This window comes from Tursiops truncatus, chromosome 8 (genome assembly GCF_011762595.2).
Source record: "Tursiops truncatus isolate mTurTru1 chromosome 8, mTurTru1.mat.Y, whole genome shotgun sequence".
Classification (NCBI taxonomy): domain Eukaryota; kingdom Metazoa; phylum Chordata; class Mammalia; order Artiodactyla; family Delphinidae; genus Tursiops; species Tursiops truncatus.
This window is the reverse complement of record NC_047041.1, coordinates 95,510,013-95,532,275: the sequence shown is the minus strand read 5'-3', so window position 1 is coordinate 95,532,275 and position 22,263 is coordinate 95,510,013. Positions and strand designations below refer to the sequence as shown.

The window sequence follows — 22,263 nt, the reverse complement described above, 5'->3', positions numbered from 1 at the left end:
TATGTTTGAGGCATATGGTAGAAATTGGCTACAGTGTAAGGCTTGTTCTGAGAAAGAAAGATTTGTAGACTACAGGCTGCAGGAGTGCAAGTCCTCTGTCTGTCTGGTTTGTAGCTCAGTCTTCTTGCCCAGCACACTACCTGGTGCTGCAAGAAGGGCAGATTGAATGGCATGGTGCTGTGACCTTTGTAAGAAAAGTCATCTTTCCCAAAGAAGTTATAAGAGCAGTTAAAGAAGAATTTCAATAAAACCAGGAGACTATAGTAATGAAGAAAATGATAGAAAATCTTCCCCCCCGCCCGGCTAGGTTTTCTCCATCTCCCTCCCTCCACCCCACCCCCACCCCAATTTTAACAAACCCAGCCCTCTCTTTTAATTTTCAATATATACCTGGAGGAGGGAGTGCTCTAGGAATTATCTGCTTTCGAAGGACTGGTTTGATTTCCTGAAGTGTTGTTTATTGCAGGGTGCTGTTTTGTTACATTTTACACCCGAAAAGCTGCATTAGAAGCTCAGAATGCTCTTCACAACATGAAGGTCCTCCCAGGGGTAAGAAAGCTCCTACTAGTAAGTGGAACTGTGGTGGTTTTGACATATGGAACATACTTATACATTTCAGGCACACACTGAAAACCATTTGGGGAAAAGGGTGACTGCCACAGGAATTGATGTAAAGGAGGACATAAAGGGAATGTTTCAAAGAAGATAGGCTGAAAGTAATTCTCTTTCAACCAAGAGAATTTTGACTTGTTGACTCACATTCTATTTTGATATTTTGTGGAGGGGAAATAATGAGGCAGGCGAGAGTTCAGAGACAACTCTTAAGGTCAGTTTTGGTATTTCCTGTAGAGTCTTCATTTATGTTTCTGAATTCCTTTGGTGTGTTCAATAGTAATATTCATGTGTTTTCCTTTTTAGATGCATCATCCTATACAGATGAAACCTGCCGACAGTGAGAAGAACAATGGTAAGCAAGTATATAAAGCCCTCCCCTTATAAGGTTTCTTCTTGTGTATTTGCTGTTCTCATGGCATTTGGATTTTATTGTGCTGTAATTAATCTTTTGAGATATAATTGACATGGTAGTTTCAGTTGTACAAAATAATGGTTCAATATTTGTATATATTGCAAAACGACACTACAGTAAGTCTAGTTAACATCTGTCACCATAAATAGTGACAAAAAATTTTTTTTCTTGTGATGAGAACTTTTAAGGTCTACTTTCTTAGCAACTTTTAAACATGCAGTACAGGGCTTCCCTGGTGGCGCAGTGGTTAAGAATCCGCCTGCTAATGCAGGGGACATGGGTTCGAGCCCTGGTCCGGGAAGATCCCACATGCTACAGCGCAGTTAAGCCCGTGTGCCACAACTACTGAGCCTGTACTCTAGAGCCCTCGAGCCACAACTACTAAAGCCCACGTACCTGGAGCCCGTGCTCCTCAACAAGAGAAGCCACCGCAATGAGAAGCCCGCGCACCGCAATGAAGAGTAGCCCCCGCTTGCCGCAACTAGAGAAAGCCCACGCGCAGCAACGAAGACCCAACACAGCCAAAAATAAATGAATAAATAAATAAGTTTATTTTTTTTTTTTGCGGTACGCGGGCCTCTCAGCGCTGTGGCCTCTCCCGTTGCGGAGCACAGGCTCCTGACGCGCAGGCTCAGCGGCCATGGCTCACGGGCCCAGCCGCTCCGCGGCATGTGGGATCTTCCCGGACCCGGGCACGAACCCGTGTCCCCTGCATCGGCAGGCAGACTCTCAACCGCTGCGCCACCAGGGAAGCCCCCACTGCCCATTTTTTAATCAAGTTGTTTTTCTTTCACTGTTGAGTTCTGCAAGTTCTTTATACATTTTAGATATTAACTCCTTATCAGACACATGATTTGCAAATACTTTCTCCTATTCAGTAGGTTGCCTTTTTTTGTTGTTGACGATTTTTTGGGGTTTTTTTTGCTGTACAGAAGGTTTTTAGTTTGATATAGCCCTACTTGTTTATTTTTTGCTTTTGTTGCCTTTGCTTTTGGTGTCAAATCCAAAAAAAACCATCGCCAAGACCCATGCGAAGGAGCTTACCAAGCCTTATGGTTTCAGGTCTTGCATTCAGTTAATCCATTACTTACTCAGAATTAATGCATTTTGAGTTAACTTTTGTTCATGGTGCAAGGTAGTGAATCAGTGCTGTAAATAATCTGTTATCTAACTTGTCTGTCCTTTTCTTTAAAATAAGTATGGCAAATAAGTCAGAGTTGACAGGGAAATATTACAAGAACATTTTAGAGTGAACTGGAATGCCTTTGATCAACGTAATTTCTTTTGAACTGGAGTGAAATGGGGAACTGAACAAATTAGGAAGGAAAACTTAGTCCTCAAGAGAATAACCAGAAAATGAAAGTGGACAGTTACATTCACTGAGATTTGTGTTCTGTTTCTCTTGTCATATCAATTAAGTATGAAACCTCGTCCTTCTTTGGTACAATAGTATTGCTAATGAGAGCAAACTTTGCTAAGTGCTAGGCAAGATGCTGAGTACTTGCCATTTAATACTTACAGCTACCTTTGAGGTAAACTCAGTTATCTCTATTAATGACATGAGGAAACAGGTACAGAATGGTTAAGTAACTTTCACAAGATCATGAAGCTACTATATTTCGTCTAAATGGTTCCAATTATAATTTTAAGATACCATTGATTGTAAGAGTAGGTGCTGAATTATGGGGGAAAAATGTGTATCTTAAAATCGGTGAAATCTGGTATAAAGGCACAGAGCTCTGTGCTGCACTACCTCTTGTAGTAGTAATGTTCAAGCCTTTTGTTTTTTACTGTCTTAGCAGTGGAAGACAGGAAGCTGTTTATTGGTATGATATCCAAGAAGTGCACTGAAAATGACATCCGAGTCATGTTCTCTTCATTCGGACAGATTGAAGAATGCCGGATATTGAGGGGACCTGATGGCCTGAGCCGAGGTGGGTACATTTTTAGCCTTTAAAAGTACTCATCTTAAATTTGGAGTCTCTTTTTAATTGGATCAGTGGAAACCGGTGATCTCTAGCCAACATGGCACTGTCATGATGGAGGGGGTTGGGTTTGGTGTTGTATATTTAGGTCCCGTCACAACAACTATCAGTTGATCCCAATTCCATCAAGGAGTCTACATTCTGCACTTAAGTGTCATGTATTAAAGTTCTCTGCTTCAGTCCTTGGAGAGGTTCTCCATGCCAAAACGGAAACACTTCTTTCACAAGAGAAGCTAGAGAATATGATTCCTCCTTTATCCCTCAAGCACTTTTTCCCCTGTGTGCATCCCTGGTTTCTCATTAAAGCACGTATCACTCTGTCATAACATATCTGTATTCTCCACTGGATCATGAACCCCTGAAGGCAGGAACCATGTCTGTATTGCTAGCATGTACTTGGGCACACAGTAGGTGCTCAGTAAGTGTAAGTCAGATAAATAATTAAACAAATGAATGGATGAGTTATTGATTCTTCTCTTACCAGGTTGTGCGTTTGTGACCTTCACAACAAGAGCCATGGCACAGACAGCTATCAAGGCAATGCACCAAGCACAGACCATGGAGGTAGGGGCAGATGAACGAAAGGGGGAAGTTCCTTGGACTGAGAGCGGTAGGACAGTTGACAGTCGAAGCCCAGTAGCATGTATAGCATTTGATTGCCCTAAAAGTTAAGAAGGCCAGACATCTTTAAATTAAAAACTGGTGCTTTCTTTAAAATTAGCATATTGGAACTAAACTGAATTATGTCTTGCCACTTGTGTCTATCAGGAAGAGAATCATTTGACAGTGAATGAAATTAGAATGCAGCCTGTGCGTCACTAGAAAGGAGGATTTTTCCCTTCACCCAGAATGAGGATCTTGACCCTTTGATTTTGGTGTTTTCATAGGGCTGCTCTTCCCCCATGGTGGTAAAATTTGCTGATACACAGAAGGACAAAGAGCAGAAGAGAATGGCCCAGCAGCTCCAGCAGCAGATGCAGCAGATCAGCGCAGCATCTGTGTGGGGAAACCTTGCTGGTCTAAATACTCTTGGACCCCAGTATTTAGCAGTGAGTCTTTGTGGTTTGCTTTCTGCAGGCTGTGCAAGCTCCCAGCTGTTTCTTCTGCTGCTGTCCCTAGCTAACATACATAATGGCAGTCACAACTTTTAGCATATCAAAATTTTACATAAAAATTCAGGCAATGAAATGTTCTTTGTCATGTTAGTCTTGTGTGCACGCACACTCCCTCTCTCTCATCGCGCATCTTTGGTTATATCTTGAGCTTCTGCTCAAATTACAGTGAAATCCTAATTTTCTAATAAAAAAATTTAGGAACATCTCATATGTCCCTGCCCCCAAGAAAAGAAATTCCTGAGGAAATCTTAGCTACCAAATATTCTTTCTCCATATCTCTTTCTAGTAGATTGTAGAGGGCATCCTTAAAGTTCTTATTGAGTCTTCCCTGTAGAGTATGATAGTAAATGATTCCGCTGACTGAGAGATCAAGAGATTAACATGGACATTATTAAATGAGTATTACAGGTGTATATTTGAGTTCACTAAATAGTAAATAGGTTTCCTTTGATTTCTCTCTTGTTGTGTTTGAGTCATCGAATCCAGAAGACGGGCAGGCTCCAATTGGTTAGATTTATTAGATCTGCAATGTATATTACGGGGGATTATCACTGCTTTAACCCTTAAAAGAAGTACAGATAGCACAAGACACTTAAAACTATCTCATCTTTGAATCAGAAAGAGCAAGTCATCTGTGAAGTTACCAAGGAAGGAAAATAAATGGTGAAACTACTAGATTAGTATGGATAGTTAGAAATATACACATAGAAATATAGTCATTCACTCCTCATCCTTTAAAATATTATTTTATACGGAAACAGAAGAAAGGCAATGTTTTCTGTCCCCCAGTACTAGGTTTTGACTAATTTGATTCCCTCTGGTTTCCATGTTTTTAAAATGTTAGAAGAAATCCCAGTTTACCCTCACTAGTAATTCTCTGAAGTCAAAAAGTATAGATGGTTGTTATATTCCTACAAATTAAATTGTTTCTCGGTGCTAGAACATTGCTTGTAAGTTGAGAAAATTCAGAGAGATTTTAGGTCTTCTGCCAAAATAATGCCTAGAAAATTATCTCCATGATGTGCATTTGCTTTTGGAGAGTTTTGGAGCCTTCTTTTAGGGAAGACTCCCCATTTTGTTGTCATTGCCACATCTAGCAAGCACATGATGGTGTATGTTGAGAGCTGTGGTCTCTTCGTTTCAGTTAGACATGATCCCCGCCCTAAGAGCTCTTCTCATTTAGGGAGGAAGTGAAGTGCCAAGTACAATATGCACAGTCCACCAGTTGGGACTGAACTCGTTGCCCAAAGTATTTAAGAAGACAGAAATGAAGACATGTGAGTGCTAATGGACTGTGAAAGTGATAGTGCATCATCATTAATTATGAGGTACTGGAATATGTGGACTTAGAACTAGAGCAGGTAGTTCTTAATCTTTGAGGTAGCAGACCCCTTTCAGAAGCTGGTAAATATTCTGTGTATGGACACTTTTTCATTCTGCCTCTGGAGGTTTGTGGACTTGCTGAAACACTTGTGGAATAGAGAGATTCCTGATGACAGAGGAACCAGGTCAGATGTTTATGGGAATGAATAACAGATTGAATAAAGAATCCAGAAACCAGAATACCATCTGTTCATAAGGAACAGTGATTGGGTTTGAATGGAACAAAAGGTTTCAGCAGGTTGGTTAGATGAGGGTTGCAGTTTGCTAAGGTACAGAGTAAGGTCATGGAGGTCATTAGCTCGTGGACAGGTCCTCTTGTTTTATTTGTTATGGAACAACCATTGCAAGAGAATGTACGCTGAACGGATATGGACTGATCCAGCAATCACTTGGTCATCTGCAACAGTGAGATGAATGAGGCTAGATGAATGTGTAGCATTCTAGTTATGACAAGATTGATCTAGTCACAGGTTCATTGTGGCCGGTAAAGGATGACTCCAAGAAATACTCTGAAATGGTCAGGTTTGGTATTTTAAATAGTTGCGTGAAGCAGAAATTAGGTCTCCAGGTGGGAACAAGTTACAAAATAAGATGTGTGGACCTAACAAAGGAGCATTTGGGAGAAGAACTAGAAGTGGCAGTCACTAATATGCAGACACTCCTCTACGTGGACTACATGGCTGCTTGAGTTGAGTTGAGTTCTCTCCTCTACCTCTGTCCTCTGCTGTGCTGCATTCTGTTGCCAGGGACTCGAGCTTGGCTTTGTACTCAACAAACACAACTGTCTTCTGGGCCAGGGCTTTAGCTGTGTTGTGTTGTCCTGTGCTGTCATAAGCCTTATGTTTTTGTTGTGTTGGCTTGGGTTCTTGTCTTCAACTTTCTTCTCTGGGGGCCTCTGCACTCTCGCTTTGCTGTGCTGTAGAGTTACCCCAGATGCAGAACCAGCCCTCACTCTCACTCTTGTTCTGTTTTTGGTGTAATGTCTAGCTTTATTTGCAGCTCCTTCAGCAGACTGCCTCCTCTGGGAACCTCAACACCCTGAGCAGCCTCCACCCAATGGGAGGTAAGTGTTTCACTGCTGCGGAGGAGCAGCAGCAGCCAAGCCAGCAGACCCGGCTGACAGCAGTCTGAGGGTTTTCTACCGTTTGTGCAGAAAAAAAATTTTTTCCCACTCATTACATAAACCTGACATAAGATGAACCTCCTAGGATTCAACTACCTTGTCTGTAGAAGGTGGCTCTTTTAGCTGTTGATATCATATTGCTCTGCAGTTGTCTGCTGCTCCCTACCCTCTTAAGTCTCTATTAAGGAGGAAGATGGAAAAGAGCTGTTAGCATCTGCAGACTATCTGCAGCTACTTTGATAAGGAGAAAATTACAGGAATTCTTTATTTCCACAATAAAGTGACTTTTTCAGTGACTCTGAGGAAAAGTCTAAGATGGCTTCTATGTGCATGGCTTTCCGTGAAGCTGCTAGAACCCAGGCAGTTACTGTCTTACACATGTTATTTCTTAGGTGAATTACCTTTTTTGGTGTTAACATGCACAGAAAACTTAATTGCCAAATACCTGAGTTTATAACAAAAGGAGGCTCCACAGACAAACCTGAGGCAGGGGCTGTCAGGAAAGTTAAGGAAGCAGGGAGGGGACCATTCCAGAGCTGCCTCCCTCTGCCCTGCTGCAGCGAGATAGGGCTAGGCAGGTGCATCTGAGGAAGGGATGATCTTAGGAAAACTGCAGTGGTTCATTTTTGTCCCAGGGACTTAAAGTTTGCTGTGTTTTCAAAAAGTTGCTAGATTGTAAATCTGTGTTGTAGCCTTTTTATTCTCATTAATTCTCCACCCTCACGCATCTGCCTTTCATTATCTAGTAAAAAGTTTGCCACACATTGTCAGTGCAGTTCAGATTTCTTGCTCTGCTTATACCTGTGTTGCCTAGGTTCTACTTGGAAGTCTTTTCCTCAGTGTTTTTTCTCTCTTCTTTTTCTGATAATTAATCTACTATTCAGGTGGTGGTTTTTTCTTTGTTCTCTCTATTATTGCTGTTTTCACGTGTATCCCCCTGTCATCTCCTCCATTGCCTTCTGGATCTCTACTACGTTTTCTGCGTTTTCACCTCCATTGCAGAGAACAGATCCCCTGTAAAGTGTGAGTGAGGGGCTCAGATGCAGACTCGTTCTCTTCCACAGGGTTTGGCATTGCTCTCTTAGACACCGGGCTCCATGGTAGAACACAGAATCCACCCCTCTTTTCTGGTTTCTTAATTGCCCATCCATTTGGGCTGGTATGCTATTGGATTAGACATCTATTATCTGAGGAAATGTTCAGTTTCTGAATGAGTTGAGTGAGATCTGAATCTTTTTGGAGCTCTGTAGTATTGCCTGTATCTAGAACAGTTCCTCTTTGGGACCAGCCTTCTGCCAGTGTGCACGGTCATTGCTGGAGTGAATATGAGGCACCCTTATCTGTTGGCTGATCTCTTGCTTTGGATGTTGCAGGGTTAAATGCAATGCAGTTACAGAATTTGGCTGCACTAGCTGCTGCAGCTAGTGCAGCTCAGAACACACCAAGTGGTACCAATGCTCTCACTACATCCAGCAGTCCCCTCAGCGTACTCACCAGTTCAGGTAAGCATGTATAATAGGGCCACTGTGCCCTTGTGTGCCTTGGGCAGAATCCCAAGAGAGGAGTATGTCATTCTGGAGAGTAGTTAACACCCATTTCCAAAGGGGTCAGATCATGAACAGTAAATTTTCAAATGTCTTTTTTTTTTAAATTAATTTATTTATTTTTGGCTGTGTTGGGTCTTTGTTGCTGCACTCCAGCTTTCTCTAGTTGCGTTGAGCGGGGGCTACTCTTCGTTGCGGTGCACAGGCCTCTCATTAAGGTGGCTTCTCTTGTTGTGGAGCACGGGCTCTAGGTGCGCAGGCTTCAGTAGTTGTGGCATGCGGGCTCAGTAGTTGTGGCTCGTGGGCTTTAGAGCACAGGCTCAGTAGTTGTGGCTCACGGGCTTAGTTGCTCCGCGGCATGTGGGATCTTCCCAGACCAGGGCTCAAACCCATGTCCCCTGAATTGGCAGGCGGATTCTTAACCGCTGCACCACTAGAGAAGCCCTCAAATGTCATCTTCTGACTTAAGAGAAATCTCGTAGTTTTTAGTCGGTTGTAATCATCACTTGCTTCTATGTCCTGCAGGGACAGTTATCAAAATCAATAGCTGGGGGGGGAAATCAGTAACTGAAAAACCTCTTTATAAAGAGAATACTTGAGTAACATAACTTGTGCTTTGGTTCCTGTTGACCTGAGAAAGTAAGTGTTGGTCTGAGTTTAACTCATGGATGTCTGACAGCAGGGTCCTCACCCAGCTCCAGCAGCAGCAGCTCTGTCAATCCCATCGCCTCCCTTGGAGCCCTACAGACACTAGCTGGAGCAACAGCAGGCCTCAACGTCAGCTCTTTGGCAGGTGAGGGCCAGTCCCTGAATGTCATCGAGCCGTTCTTTGTGCAGATAGCACATTTTAAACAACTCTGGTAGGGGTGCCGTTAGAATGAATGATGGGGGTGGCCCAGTGAAGTTAGAAATGATCATGGGAGTTTGAGTCAGACCTGAGTTAAATCCCATCTCTGCCCCTTAACTACCTGTAACTTAAGACCACCTTTCTGAGATCATTTTCTCATCTGTGAAGTGGGAGTAGAATACTTTGAGGGTTATTAAGTTAAATGAAAACATAGGTAAAGTGCTGAGCACATTACTTAGTACTGTGTCTGGCAACTAGTACATGCTCAGTAAATGTTAGCAGCTATTTTGATGATAGGATTTGCCCACATCTTGTCATAGACTATATGTATCCCTTTTAGTCCCCAGTCCTGGGACTCTTATTTTACCACATTCCAGCTCTTTGTGAGAAAATGGCAGCAAAGCCAAAGAAAAAAATGGGGCAAGTCGTATAAGTGGTATCACATCTCGCACAGATTGGAAGAAGATAATGGGGAGAGCCGCACCTGGGTGTGGCATTTTTAAATGTCCCCATTAGCTACAAGGCCTGGTGAGTGTCCTAAAATCTGACCAGTCAGAGGAATATTCCTCCTCAGGGAGAAGCTAAGGAGATGAAAGGGCGTACTTTGGAGTTTGTCTTTGGCATCGCTTGAGTCTTTCCAATCTGTTAATCCTGCTCTTCCCCCCACCCTCACCCCCAACCAAGGGATGGCTGCTTTAAATGGTGGGCTGGGCAGCAGTGGCCTTTCTAATGGCACTGGGAGCACCATGGAGGCCCTCACGCAGGCCTACTCGGGGATCCAGCAATATGCTGCAGCGGCGCTCCCCACTCTGTACAACCAGAACTTGTTGACACAGCAGAGTATTGGTGCTGCTGGAAGCCAGAAGGAAGGTGAGTGCCAAGGGAAACTGGAGTCAGGGACAGGGGTGGGTGCTCCATCTGACCAGCACTGAAAAGCAGGGCAAAGCCCCGGAGAGCCATGTAGGTGGTCAGGCCAACACTTCTCTCTTTTTTTTTAAACACTTCTCTTTGGCAGTGTCAAGGGTAGACTGAGAAACTGTGATCTGCTTTCCGGATGTGGCTCAGGTCAGAACCTCTGTATTCTCTCCTGAGATGGGGCTGCAGTTTTTAGATGAAGAAACATATTGGCTTTATTGTGTCTGACACCATTTGGCAGTCTGCAGTCTGTTTTTGTGTGTGTTTTTGTTTTTTACTGGGATATAGTTGCTTTACAATGTTGTGCTAGCTCCTGCTGCACAGCAAAGTGAACCAGCCATATGTAAACACATAGCCCCTCCCTTGTGGATTTCCCTTCCATCCAGGTCACTACAGAGCACCAAGTGGAGTTCCCCGTGCTGTACAGCAGGTCCTCACTAGTTATCTTGTTTCATACCAAGCGGCGTACATAGGTCAATCCGAATCTCCCATTTCATGCCACACCCCTGCCCCGCCCCTCCCCACCGTGTCCTCACATTCGTTCTCTACATTTTGTCTCTATTTCTGCTTTGCAAAATAGGTTCATCTGTACCATTTTTCTAGATTCCACATATATGTGTTGATACACGATATTTGTATTTCTCTTTCCGGCTTACTTCACAAAAATATGGAACACTTCACGAATTTGCGTCCCATCCTTGCCCAGGGGCCATGCTAATCTTCTCTTTATCATTCCAGTTTTAGTATATGCATTGCCGAAGCGAGCACTGGCAGTCTGTTTTTGTTAGGAAGTCTTCTCTGTGGATTATAAATCTGTCAGAGGTTATCTTCTGTCTAGGTGTCCCTTATAGCTCTGTCATTTGGCATTTTCCTCACTTTCTGATCTATGCTTTTCCTAATTGAGGACAAACTGAAGGGTGATGAGACAGGAAGAGCTGATGGAGTGGGAAGTATGGAGTGGGAAGTATGTGCCTTGACATAAATGGTATTAATTCAGGAGAGGCTTTTTAAGCAGAAAGAGGCCTGAAAGTGGTTTGTATGAATAGAAGGTGCTGCCAACATCTCTGTGCTCATATATGACTGGGTTTTCTTAACCAGGAGCTGGCAAGATTTAAGCACTAATGTAGGAAATAGACAAGTATCCTCTCTTGCTTTAGCAGCAAGGAGCCTTGGTGCAGTGCATCGTTACCGGCTCTGAATTGGACATTTATGTGCCCTAGGATGTGGTAGTGGGGGAACTGATGGAACTCTGGAGATAGACAGTAAACAGAAGCATGAGGTGTTCCAAATGGTGCTCTGAAGAATGATGAGCAGCAGGAAGGAGGAATAGAGAGTGCCAGAAAGATAGCATTTTATAGAGAGAAGGAGGTCTCTTTAAGTTGATGTTTAAGTAAAGACCTGAAGGAAGGAAGGAAGCCATGCATATATCTAGAGGAAGAAGAGTAATGGGGCAGAGGAACAGCAAGTGCAGAGACCCTGAGGCAGCAGTGTTCTGTATGTGTTTGGCAACAGCAGGGAGGCCAGGGTGGCTGGAGACTGGCTGGACTGCGATTGTAATAAAACTCTGTTTTGAAGATGTGCTGCATATATACAATGGGATATTACTCAGCCATAAGAAATGAAATAATGCCATTTGTAGCAACATGGATGGACCTAGAGATTATCATACTAAGTGAAGTAAGTGAGGCAGAGAAAGACAAGTATCATATGATATCACTTATATGTGGAATCTAAAAAAATGGTACAAATGAACTTATTTACAAAACAGAAAGAGTCATAGATGTAGAAAACAAACTTTATGGTTACCAGGGGGAAAGGGGGTGGGGAGGGATAATTTGGGAGATTGTGATTGACATATACATACTATATATAAAATTGATAACTAATAAGGACCTACTGTACAGCACAGGGAACTCTACTCAGTACTCGAATGACCTAATGGGAAAAGAATCTAAAAAAGAGCAGATATATGTGTGTATATATATATATAACTGATTCACTTTGCTGTACGGCAGAAACTAACACAACATTGTAAATCAACTATACTCCAATAAAAATTTTTAAAGAAAACACCTCTTCTTTGGCCAGGAAATCAGTGAGTGTAAATGGCTGAAGAGGAAAACATATTCTAGTTCTGAGCTTCGTTGTTTATCATAGGCACATTTTAAAAATATGTTTTTACTGAGGCACAATTTACATATGGTAAAATTCACCCTTTTGGGAATATAGCTCTGTGAGCTCTGACGAACACACGTAGTCACGTAACTGCTGCCACAGATGTAGAACATTTCTATCACCCCTAGAAATTCCCTCATGTCTCTTTATAGTAGGTCCCTGCCCCACCTGCCTCTGGCAATTACCAGTCTCTTTGCTGTCCCTATTGTTTCTAGGCACAATTTTGAAACCTGTTTTATTTATAATCTCTACCTCCTTTTCTGTTGTTCCTCTACAACCCTGTAGTCTCTGGTTTTATTGCACCACACGCAAATCTGCCTACTTACTGTCCCAGCACACCATCCTCCCACAAGGTCGAATTCTGACCTTTGTCAATGAGACAGAGATTGAGAATGGTGAACGGGAAAGAGGGCAGGAACCTGTTTCAGCGATCAGCCTTCAGCCCCCTGCCTTGTATTTAGAGAATCTGTTTAGTTCTCCAGGTGAATTTCTGTTGGTTGGGATGCTGCGAGTTGTAACACAGGTGGAAATGAGAGTCGGTGCAGGGGATGAGTGTGGTTGACACTGACCTGTTCAATCAATGGGGATTTTGAAGGTCCAGAAGGAGCCAATCTGTTCATCTACCACCTGCCCCAGGAGTTTGGAGACCAGGACCTGCTGCAGATGTTCATGCCCTTTGGGAATGTCGTGTCTGCCAAGGTTTTCATAGACAAGCAGACAAACCTGAGCAAGTGCTTTGGTACGTTGGTGTTTCTTCTGGTGTCGGGAGAGCTAAGCACGTTCACCAGTTAGAAAGGGGGAGGAGGGGCTGAGAGCAGAGAAAGGGGGAGAAGGGGCTGATAGCAGGAGAGCTGCGTTTGAGTTTGTAGTTTAACTTAGCCTCTGGCAGGTTACATTGCCTCGTTTTGAGCCTCAGTGTTTTCATTTCTGTAGTGGGAATGATGATTTGTACCCACACTGTCACTCCAGAGGTAAAAATAATGTATGGAAAATGGCTTGGCCAAAAAAACTTTAAGGTACTGTGTAGATGTCAACTGCTGCTGTTAGGAACCTGATTTATTTCATGTGATATAATTTCAAGAATTCTTGTTCCTGCTGAGAAAAATTGGGATTTGAGACTAAGCTCATAAGGTATCTCTTGCATAAGGAAGATTGAGAATCTTCCTGCCTCGTTATGCCCCTCACCTAGGTTTCTGCTTGGACACACAGGTTTTGTAAGTTACGACAATCCTGTTTCGGCTCAAGCTGCCATCCAGTCCATGAACGGCTTTCAGATTGGCATGAAGCGGCTTAAAGTGCAGCTCAAACGTTCGAAGAATGACAGCAAGCCCTACTGAGCGTGCTCCCCTCTGAGACTGGAGTGAGAGGGTCTTCTGGTAAGTGGGGGAGGAGCACCCTTAATGATTCGAAGCCCTAAGGCTGTGTGTTGACAGCCCTGGACCCTGATCCCTGCCACTCTCGCAGGCACAGCTTGCCCTGAAGACTCGGCTACTGCCTTCTGTGGGAATTTCGCTTCGTACAGAGGACAAGTTTGTGCTTTGGTTTCCAGTGTTTTACTTTGGAGTTTAGGTGCCATATCCTGAGTTTTTTTTCTTTATTTAAAAGTTTGCTGTGTTTGTAACCAGTGTGTTGAGAAGGACCAACATCAAACTGCCCTGGGGGAGGAGGGGGAATGGAGAAACATTAAAAAAGAAGATCAGAATTTGCCCCAAACTACCCGAAGAGAGAGGACTGAGTGAAACAAAAAATTGACCCCCAGAATCTTCCTGAGCACGAGAGTGGGTGAAATGAGAACTGACATCCAAGAGCTTTTGTGGGGTGGAGGAGGTGGGGTTGGCTTTGGAGAGTGAGAGTGACTTGACACCCAGCAGCCCCGGGAGCTGGAGGCTAAAACTCCTCCATAGCTGCCTTCTGTGGAAATACTGAGTTCTTGCCACCTAGTTTTTAGATTCTTGTCTGGGATTTCTGCCCCTCTTTCCTAAGAAGGGGCTAACAATTCTCTGGAAATAAAGCACCTGTTAAATTAGCCTGACATATGCAAAAAGCAGGGATATATCACCCATTACCAGCTTTCCCAGCCAGCCATTGGTGTTGGATTGGCCCTGCCCTCCTGCCTGGTGGCTGTTAGGAAGCAGCAGCCGGTCAAAGAGATTGTTTTTAGTTTATTTCAACACCAAACTATTAGACCGTGGCCATTTCTACCAGGTCCATTTAAAGAAGGCCTCTGGGGAAGACACTGTCTGGTCTCTTCTTTATAGTTGACCACAGCGAGGAATGTCTCTTCCATCCCCAGCCACAGGTTTCTCACGAGGGTAGATCCAAGAAGGGCTTACAGCATCTAGTTGAAGGGAGCACCTCTCCTGAGCAGAGTGATCAAAAGCCATCAAGCTGGGGGAGGAGGAGCCTGCTTCTTGGTGTACCTGAATCATAAGGTCCCTTTAAGCCAGTGCTGCGTTTGCCAGTGGCCAGCACTCAGTGCTTAAAAGGATTAAGAAATCCATGTTTGCCTCCTTGGTTGAGATGTCCCAGATGTAGTGTCAAAACGGAGGCAGGCCCCTCTTCTGCCCGCTCCAGCCCCATCTTCTGCTCTTGGCGACAGAGGAGACAACAGGACGTTTACAGCCTCCATATGGATTTAGTGTTCATTTACCTCAGCATCACCGTGTTCGTTTTTGTCCTCGTGCTTACAATTAGCTCCCTGCTGCCTCCCACAGGTCTCACTGCAGCCCTTGCCTGTGACCCACACAGCCTCTGGGCTCTGCCTCTGCTCCCAGAAATGCTGCAGGGGTGGAGAACCAGAAGGGACACGCTGTTGGGAATGTGTACCTGGGCAGAGGTGGCCCTGTTAATATACGATCTTTAGCCAAGGCCAGGGGCTGGGTCCCTGGGATCTTAAACCTCACAAACATCAGTCCTGACCCCTAGCAGCAGAGGTGAGATTAAAGGGGTTGGTTTGCTATTAAGTCAGATGGGGGCTCTCTCCTTGTCATGCTGTCCATTTGGGCCACAGACAAGGATTGACTGTCTTGCTGTTGTGCAGGTAGTTGGTGGTGTTGGATTATCCCATTGAAGCTGGGACAGCTGTTCCCTTCTCATAGTGATAACTTGGGTCTGTTGTCCTCTAAGAAACATGAAACGTACTTCTTAAGCTGAACCACGTAAACTTGAATTCCACGCACTGGGAGAAATGTGTCCTGTGTTTCAAGGATAAAACTGTTCCAAAGGCTTCCAGGGTCATGATGGGATTTTTTAAATAAATGCAAAAAATAAAAATAAAAAAGAAAAAAGACAACAAAAAAAGAAAAAAATGCTAGGTTGGGGAGGCGCTGTTCTGAATCCCAACCAGCTGGAACCAAGAATGTCGTTTCTATTTTTATAGAAGTTTTATACAGCTCCGGGGTGGAGAATATTTATTACCTAAATTATATCTCTGGAAAAGGCCAGGATTTTGTAGAATCCAGAATGTGATTGTTGTACACACAGGGTGCTGTGTATGATTGAAACTACTGACTTTCTGTGGCCGTTTGCAGCCCAGCTAATCTGCCAGAGGGGGAAGGAGTTAATGCTGTGAATTGGCGGAGGAGAGAGCTGTGCTCCCCAGGGTGCTGCCGGTGCTGTGATCGCTAACCTGTTCTGTCTTCCTCCTTGGCCACTGTGGGGTTTTCCAAAGCCCAGAACTCCACTCTTCTTCCCACTTTCTTCCCTTTCTCTCCCTCCTCCCCCAGTTCACTATTATTTGTACACAGATTTGCCCTGGGCTCTGGGACCTTATGAAACCCCTTCCCTATTGACATGAAAGGTAAAGGTGTAATCAGCCCACTTTGATACCACACTCTGAGGTTTCATACCTGCTTGTGGGTTCTTGTTTCTAAAAGAAGCGTGCACCTCAGCAGGGCCCTGGGCTGCCACAGCGGCCAGCTGGTGAGCCCAGGCACTTCCCTCTGTTCTCTTGTCCCCCGCCCAGCGAATTCCCACAGCAGTGCTGCCCTTGAGCACAGTTCTCTCCCTAGGCCAAAGATGGTTTTGTGAAGAAGCTGCTTCCCTACAAGTCTCATGGTGTGAAAGCGTCAGCTCAGAGAGTGGAGACTCGCAGTCAAGTCTTAAGCAGCCCTTTTCTGTTGTGTGGGGGTCTCATGTGTATAAGTGTGTTTTCTGCTGTAGTTCTGTTTCTTACTTGGGTTTCATCATGAAAGTGATTTGCCTTGAATGCAGCCAGACACTGTCTCCTGGGTCCAACATGAGTGGCCAGGGCCTGCGTGGAAGCTAAGAGCTTGGATTTCCGGGAACAAAGGGCCATCCGCATAGGATTGAGGAGAAATCCTGGCCCTCTTCCCTAAAGAATTCTCCCCACCCCAGCCTGCAGCTTTGACTTTCTCCCTGAGTCTTGACCAGGGGTTGAGGGAGAGGCTGAGGCTCTGCTCCACCAGAGAGACCTTTTCGGATGTGTTTGGGCACTTCTGGGGAAATCCAAGCCTTAGGTTCCCTCTGTCTCTGGCAGTTGGATGTTTTCTTGGTGTCCTCCATGTCCTTTTTTGACTTTTCCCTGTGTCCATTGTTAGCATGTGCAAAAGTTCCCTGTCATTGCCCAGCCCCTGCCCCGCCCGCCTCCTCATTTCAGGGCTGTACAACAGTGAGTGTTCCTGTTCTCTCTCTCTTCGTTTGGATGTATTGCTCTGTGTAACTCAGTGGGTCTCCCTCTTTCTGGTTTGTTTTTTTTCTAGATTCCTGCCGTTTGTTCATCGTTGTGCCTAAAGCATGTCGATGTGGCGTCAAGTACATCGTCCAAATCCCTGTCTCTTCAGCTTCTCTGATGCTTGAACTCTCACCTTTGACCTTGTGTTGACCTTTGATGCTGACGTGTATTTTTATTATGTTTGTTTCTTTCTTTGTTTTTTCTTTTTTCTTTCCTTTTTTTTTTCTTTTGTGCTGCCAAATTGGTTTTGCTAGAACGACTGCTGAAGGGGAAATATTTAAACTTGCATTTGAATATAAAAAAATCTATTTTTCTAGAACTTCATAAGATAACCACTTGATTTTGTGATTCCAATTCTTTGTAATTGTCTTCAGAGCAGCCCTACTAGCACATACCGCGTGGTGTTTGTATTTCTGTGAACACACAGCCAGTCTGTTTCTAGGCTTTGTTTCTCTGTGTGCTTAGTTTTAAAGACAACTTTGAAGTAAACAATGAAATAAAAGATGTCACTAAAACCTTTGAGGCTCCTGAGCACATTTTGCTGATATAGTTTGTGGGGCTTGAGGAGACCGCATGTGTTCCCATTTTTGTTTTTCTGAGTTCTCAACTGCAGAAAACACCTGAACTCTTTTTCCTTTTTGACCACCGGCTGCAGTTTGGGCCGCAGCCAGCCCTTTTTCTTGTGTGGTTCTTCCCTGGAGCAACCCTGCCGGGAGTCTGCAGAGCCCTCTGGCCCCTTCCCCTCAGCCCTGCTGTGCCCACCTCCATGCTTCTTCCCACAGTCTCCACAGCAAAATGTGATGCTTTGATTTTTTTGTTTTTGTATTGTTTTTGTGTTTTTGTTTTGAATTTTTTCCTTTCCTACTAAGATTATGCCCAGAAAAAACAAGTTTTGCATGTTTCCTGCTGTTTCTTCACACCTTCGTATATATCACCTTCACCTCTCTGTTTTCTATAGTTTGTGCAGAAACTGACCGATTTAAAAGGGTTTCAAAGAAGCTGTTTTAAATTGATGTGGGGTTAATTTTTTTTTTCCAAGATTGTATTATTTTTATTTTGAAGTGGCAACTTTCTCCTCTATTGCCCTTAGAGCGTTTGCCTGTGCACTTAGACTGTCACCTCATATGGCCTCCGGGTCTCGGCGGGGCCTTCAGGAGGCCGGTTGCTCTGCTCAGAGGCGGGTGGGAAGGGGGTCCAGAGAGGCACAGGGGCAGAGGTAGAACTCAGAAGGCGGCTGTGGGTGGGCGAGAGGCTAGTAAGCACCCTCAGCGCCGAAGAAGGAGTGTGCTCTTAGCCACTCGCAGGAGGCCGTCTGCGCCCGAAGTGGCAGTACATCTGCAGCGCTTCTCCTAGGTGACAAGCACAATACTACAGTCTTCACACTGTTTACAGCCCTGGGCACCAGCCACCCCACACTGGCTCCTCACTGCAGCTCGGCTCTTGCTCAGCTAGTGGGGTGGGGGTTAGGGCGGGTTTGGTTTTGTTTTTGTTTTTGTTTTGTTTTGTTTTTTTTTAATTGGGTGAAGAGCCAAATAGCTACTGTCCCTGGGTGCCAGGCAAGCCAGTTCCTTGGTTCCCCGAGGGGAACTTGCCCTCCTCTCTTGTGGCACCATCCAGCCTCAGGGTCTTAGGGACTTGAGTAAGAATGTGAAGGGCAGAGGGAGAGGTCAGAGGAGATGAGAGGTCACACGATGGATCTGTGGAGGTACGAGGTTGCAGAGGGAGGAGTTTGGGATAGATCCCACCCAGGCCTAAGCTGCTGGTGGGTGAGAGAGCTGCAAAGTAGGATTTCCAGGGAAGGATGGAGAGGGGTAGCCAAGGGACTGGGGGGAGGGGGGTGGGAAGGTAGAAGCACTGTTAGCATCATCCATGCTGGAGTTGATAAAGGAAGGGATCTCGGCAGAGTTTCTGCTCTGGGACCTGGCAGGTTGCCTAGTATTAATTATGCTTGAAGCCACTCTTACTAGAAGGGAAGGGCGGCCAGGTGGAGACCCAGTGTATGGTAGGCTGCTTAATTTCTTCGAAGGGGTGATTGGATGGAAAGAGGCCAGGAACCCCAGCCTGAGCGAGACTGCCGTGCACCCCACAGTCTGACTGCACAGAGCTGCCTCTCTCGGCAGAAGGCGCTGAGGCTCCCCTTCCTGTGTATTCAGAACCCATGTTTGCCAATATATTTTGCTTTCAATTCCAAGAGGAGCTCTGGGAAAACCTGTGGATAAAACCAAATGCCAAACGTTGGACGTTGTTTCCTTTTCCTTTTCTCTCTGATTGTTTTAATTGTTCTGTGGTGGTTTTAATGGATTTGAGACCCTGGAGCGGCAGCTGCCTTTCTGATTTCCAGCTGCTTTTTGTGAATAATTTAAAAAGAAAAAAAAAAAGAAACTTTACATTTTGGAGACAAACCTGTGTGAGTTTTTTATTGGTACAAACGTTGTATTTAACACTAGGGGTTTTGTACAGTTTTTTGCCTTTTCTACTAGAAAACAATGTAAAGTGATTTCACAATGTGAAGAGAAAAAAATTGCCACTATGACCAAACGCACAGTCTGTTCTGCAGCAACAATGGGATTCAATCAACTCAAAGTCGTGATTCAGCCGTAGAAATGCTTTTTCTTTACCTTGTTTGAGCTTTTCCTTTCTTTCCTGTTTTGATTTGCAAAAGAAAATGTCTTTTTTGTGTGAACTTGTGTTGTACTATGTAGAAAATTATGAATTTTACTTTAATGGTTTTAAAAAAAAGGCAAGAAGAGCCCTTGTCGCTTTTCTGACCTGATCACAGAGTTTGTGTAGTGGATTAAAAAAGAAAAAAAATTGTTACCAGTTTCGAGCAAGGGAGTATGTGTCTAAAAGGAATCTCCTTCCTTTTCTGTGTGTTTTTCCTTTTGTCCCAATGGGGAACCTAAATCTGTTTTAATTGCACAGACACACGGACAAAAAGTCATTTTGTATCTGCCAAGTGTGGTACCTTCCTTTGTTTATTTGCTATTAAACTGTTTGAGAAGAACTGACGTTGTCTTCAGAGTTACTGATTGTTGGGGTAGGTGGCAGCCGGGGGCTGGAGGAGTCGGCGGCACGCCTGAAGAAGGGGTGGGCACTCCGGAATTACCTGTTAACATGCAGTGGGGCCACCCCAGGCTCCCGAAAGAGAATTTCTTCCAGAAAACTGCCTTCTCTATCATCCTGCATTCTTCTCAGCATCCCCGCTAATAGGGAGGCGCTTTAAAGTTTTTTGGCAGCCTTCATTTTTGTGCTTCTGTTGCCAGTAGTGGCTGCCACCTTGCAGAGCTAGCCCAGACCTGTGAGTGCACGTCCCTTCCTGCTGTGGAGTTCCTGCACCTGGGGAGGCAGCCAGCGAGCACTGAGGCCCAGAGCTTGGGGCTCTTCCTCTCTAGGTCTTCAGGACTCCAGACCAAAGTGCTGCAGCTCCTTTCCCCTCATTTGGACCTCAGAACAGGGTCACAGAAGGGCATTTCTAAGATTTCTTGGGTTTACAACTCAGTAATTCTAGGTCACTCTCTGAGTGAGGCCCATACTTGGGCCTCCTCAAACCTCTGTGAACTGCAGATTCAGTCAGCCCCTGGGCCAGGAGTCCCAGGCCCTCTGGCTGAATTATAAGTTTGTCTGCTCCTTACCTGCCACTGCCATCCTCATCCTCCGGGAGGCGAGTCTTTGTGAAGCTGGTGCCTGTCTAGGGGCATGCAACCAGCAATGGCCTGTGGGTGGGCCAGGCCTCAACCTTCTCATCAGAGTCGCTCTGTGTGGGGTGTGTCTGGAGTAGCATTTCCCAGTGGGGGTTGTACTGGGTACTAGCCCATGAAATGTTTATGCAGTAATTGTCGTAGCTAATGTTCATTGACTGTTCACCACCATCCTAGTGCTGTGGGAAACACTCGATACACATTATATGCTCTAGTCTTTATAACGCCCCTGGGAGGGAGCTACGGTTTTCATCCCCATTTAGCAGATGAGCAAACTGAGGTTAAAAGAAATTGGGTTGTGGAATCCCGTGGTGGTCCAGTGGTTAAGACTCCGTGCTTCCACTGCAGGGGGCACGGTTTGATCCCTCTGGTCAGGGAACTCAGATAATAACCTGCATGCTGCATGGCGTGGCCAAATAAATAAAAATAAAAATACTTTATTTGAAAAAAAAAATCGGGTTGTTTAAAAAACAATCCCCCCCAAAAAATAACTAAAGTTACTGTTTTTTTATGCCATAAGTTTATTTACAAACGTATCTAGTATGTTGAGTTCAACAGTTTGATCCTTTTTTCAAAGAGAGTGCACCTCTTAAAATGCTCCTCTTCATATCTGTCTCATGGATTCCCCGCCCCCCATCCCCACCCCCCCACCCAAGGGCTTGTGGGATCTTAGTCCCCGCACCAGGGATTGAGCCCCAGGCCCTCGGCGGTGAAAGCGCGGAGTCCTAACCACTGGACTGCCAGGGAATTCCCTCATGGATTATTTTTTAAGCAGTTGGTGTCTTACTATAAAGAAAGGTGCAGTAAATCGAGATCCAAAGTACAAAATCATCATAGCCAGTAACCGCCACTTGTCTTCCACTGAAAATGGCAAATTCTTCCCTGGACTCTCCTCTTAGTGGCTCCTACGGACCACAGAGGTTGTGAACCTCCAGATGCTCTATCCCAGGCGCAGAGACTGAAGGCAGAAGAAATGGCGGCAGCACACCAAGACCTCCTTCCCTCACGACCTTGTTCCCCTGTGTCCAAAGTTACTATTAGATTTCATTAAGTCTTTTTCCTACACACATTTTAAAAATAAGACTGGGATCAAACTAAAAAGAAATTGGGTTGCTCCTGGAAAGTGGTGTGCACTGAGAGTCAAACCAGGTCTGCCTGACTTCCAAGCCCTTTCTCTTAACTACTCCCAAGGAGAAGTAACTCCGTAAAAGCAAATCAGTGTGCTTTAGTTAACCTACACAGTCTCATCACACACGGTTTGCATGCTGTCCTCTAGGCTCTAGGGAAGGGAGCCTACAGCTCTGTGGCTCCCTCGGTGGTGCATCGTTTCAGCTTTGTCCTCAGAGTGACTGTCTCGGTGCTAAAGCGGTAACTCAGTGCTCCAAGTTGTTATAGTGCTCCTGCAAGGTGCCACTTCCCGTGAGGACTGGAGTGCTTCTTAAGCGTCACTCCTGCCACACAGTTCTTTCCTAGATCTGTTGCCACCGAAGCTGTTCTTTACCTCGTGTTTATTTTTTTTGCATTGTGGTAAAAATAAATATAGCAATTTTCTATTTTAACCATTTTTAAGTAAACAGTTCAGTGACATTTAGTACATTCGGTGTTATACAACCATCACCACCTAATATTTTAAATCAACTTGAAATCCACCTTTTATAATTTCACCTCATTCTGACCATTAGTATTTGTGAAGTTACAAGTTTGGTGTCCTAATTGTAAAATACACATTATTTAAAAATACACATTGGGGCTTCCCTG

The 22,263-nt window shown here is 44.7% G+C and overlaps 1 protein-coding gene, 1 non-coding gene and 1 pseudogene across 20 annotated transcripts in view; 1 reads left to right on the top strand and 2 right to left on the bottom strand.

Annotated features, from left to right (window-relative positions):
- Nucleotides 1-19,815, top strand: part of CELF1 (CUGBP Elav-like family member 1) — a 71,923-nt gene extending 52,108 nt beyond the window's left edge. For 5 of the 19 annotated variants that reach the window (XM_073808954.1, XM_073808947.1, XM_073808956.1 and 2 more), the window contains 12 exons: nucleotides 467-567; nucleotides 919-967; nucleotides 2,827-2,961; nucleotides 3,497-3,576; nucleotides 3,900-4,061; nucleotides 6,498-6,573; nucleotides 8,007-8,135; nucleotides 8,857-8,970; nucleotides 9,709-9,894; nucleotides 12,710-12,853; nucleotides 13,324-13,490; nucleotides 16,836-19,815. In XM_073808954.1, coding sequence (XP_073665055.1) covers nucleotides 467-567; nucleotides 919-967; nucleotides 2,827-2,961; nucleotides 3,497-3,576; nucleotides 3,900-4,061; nucleotides 6,498-6,573; nucleotides 8,007-8,135; nucleotides 8,857-8,970; nucleotides 9,709-9,894; nucleotides 12,710-12,853; nucleotides 13,324-13,451 — 1,304 coding nt within the window. In that variant the 3' untranslated portion in view covers nucleotides 13,452-13,490; nucleotides 16,836-19,815. Of the gene's footprint in view, nucleotides 1-466; nucleotides 568-605; nucleotides 827-918; nucleotides 968-2,826; nucleotides 2,962-3,496; nucleotides 3,577-3,899; nucleotides 4,062-6,497; nucleotides 6,574-8,006; nucleotides 8,136-8,856; nucleotides 8,971-9,708; nucleotides 9,895-12,709; nucleotides 12,854-13,323; nucleotides 13,491-13,578 lie in introns of those variants that run through there. The other 14 variants (XM_073808952.1, XM_033860694.2, XM_073808950.1 and 11 more) reach the window with 14 other exon arrangements.
- LOC117313481 (U6 spliceosomal RNA) lies at nucleotides 10,601-10,705 on the bottom strand. The gene has a single exon (XR_004527987.1). It is a non-coding gene; the product is annotated as a U6 spliceosomal RNA (small nuclear RNA).
- Nucleotides 19,816-21,265: 1,450 nt separating the features above from the next.
- Nucleotides 21,266-21,829, bottom strand: LOC101322333 (cytochrome c oxidase subunit 7C, mitochondrial pseudogene; annotated as a pseudogene).
- Nucleotides 21,830-22,263: the final 434 nt, after the last annotated feature.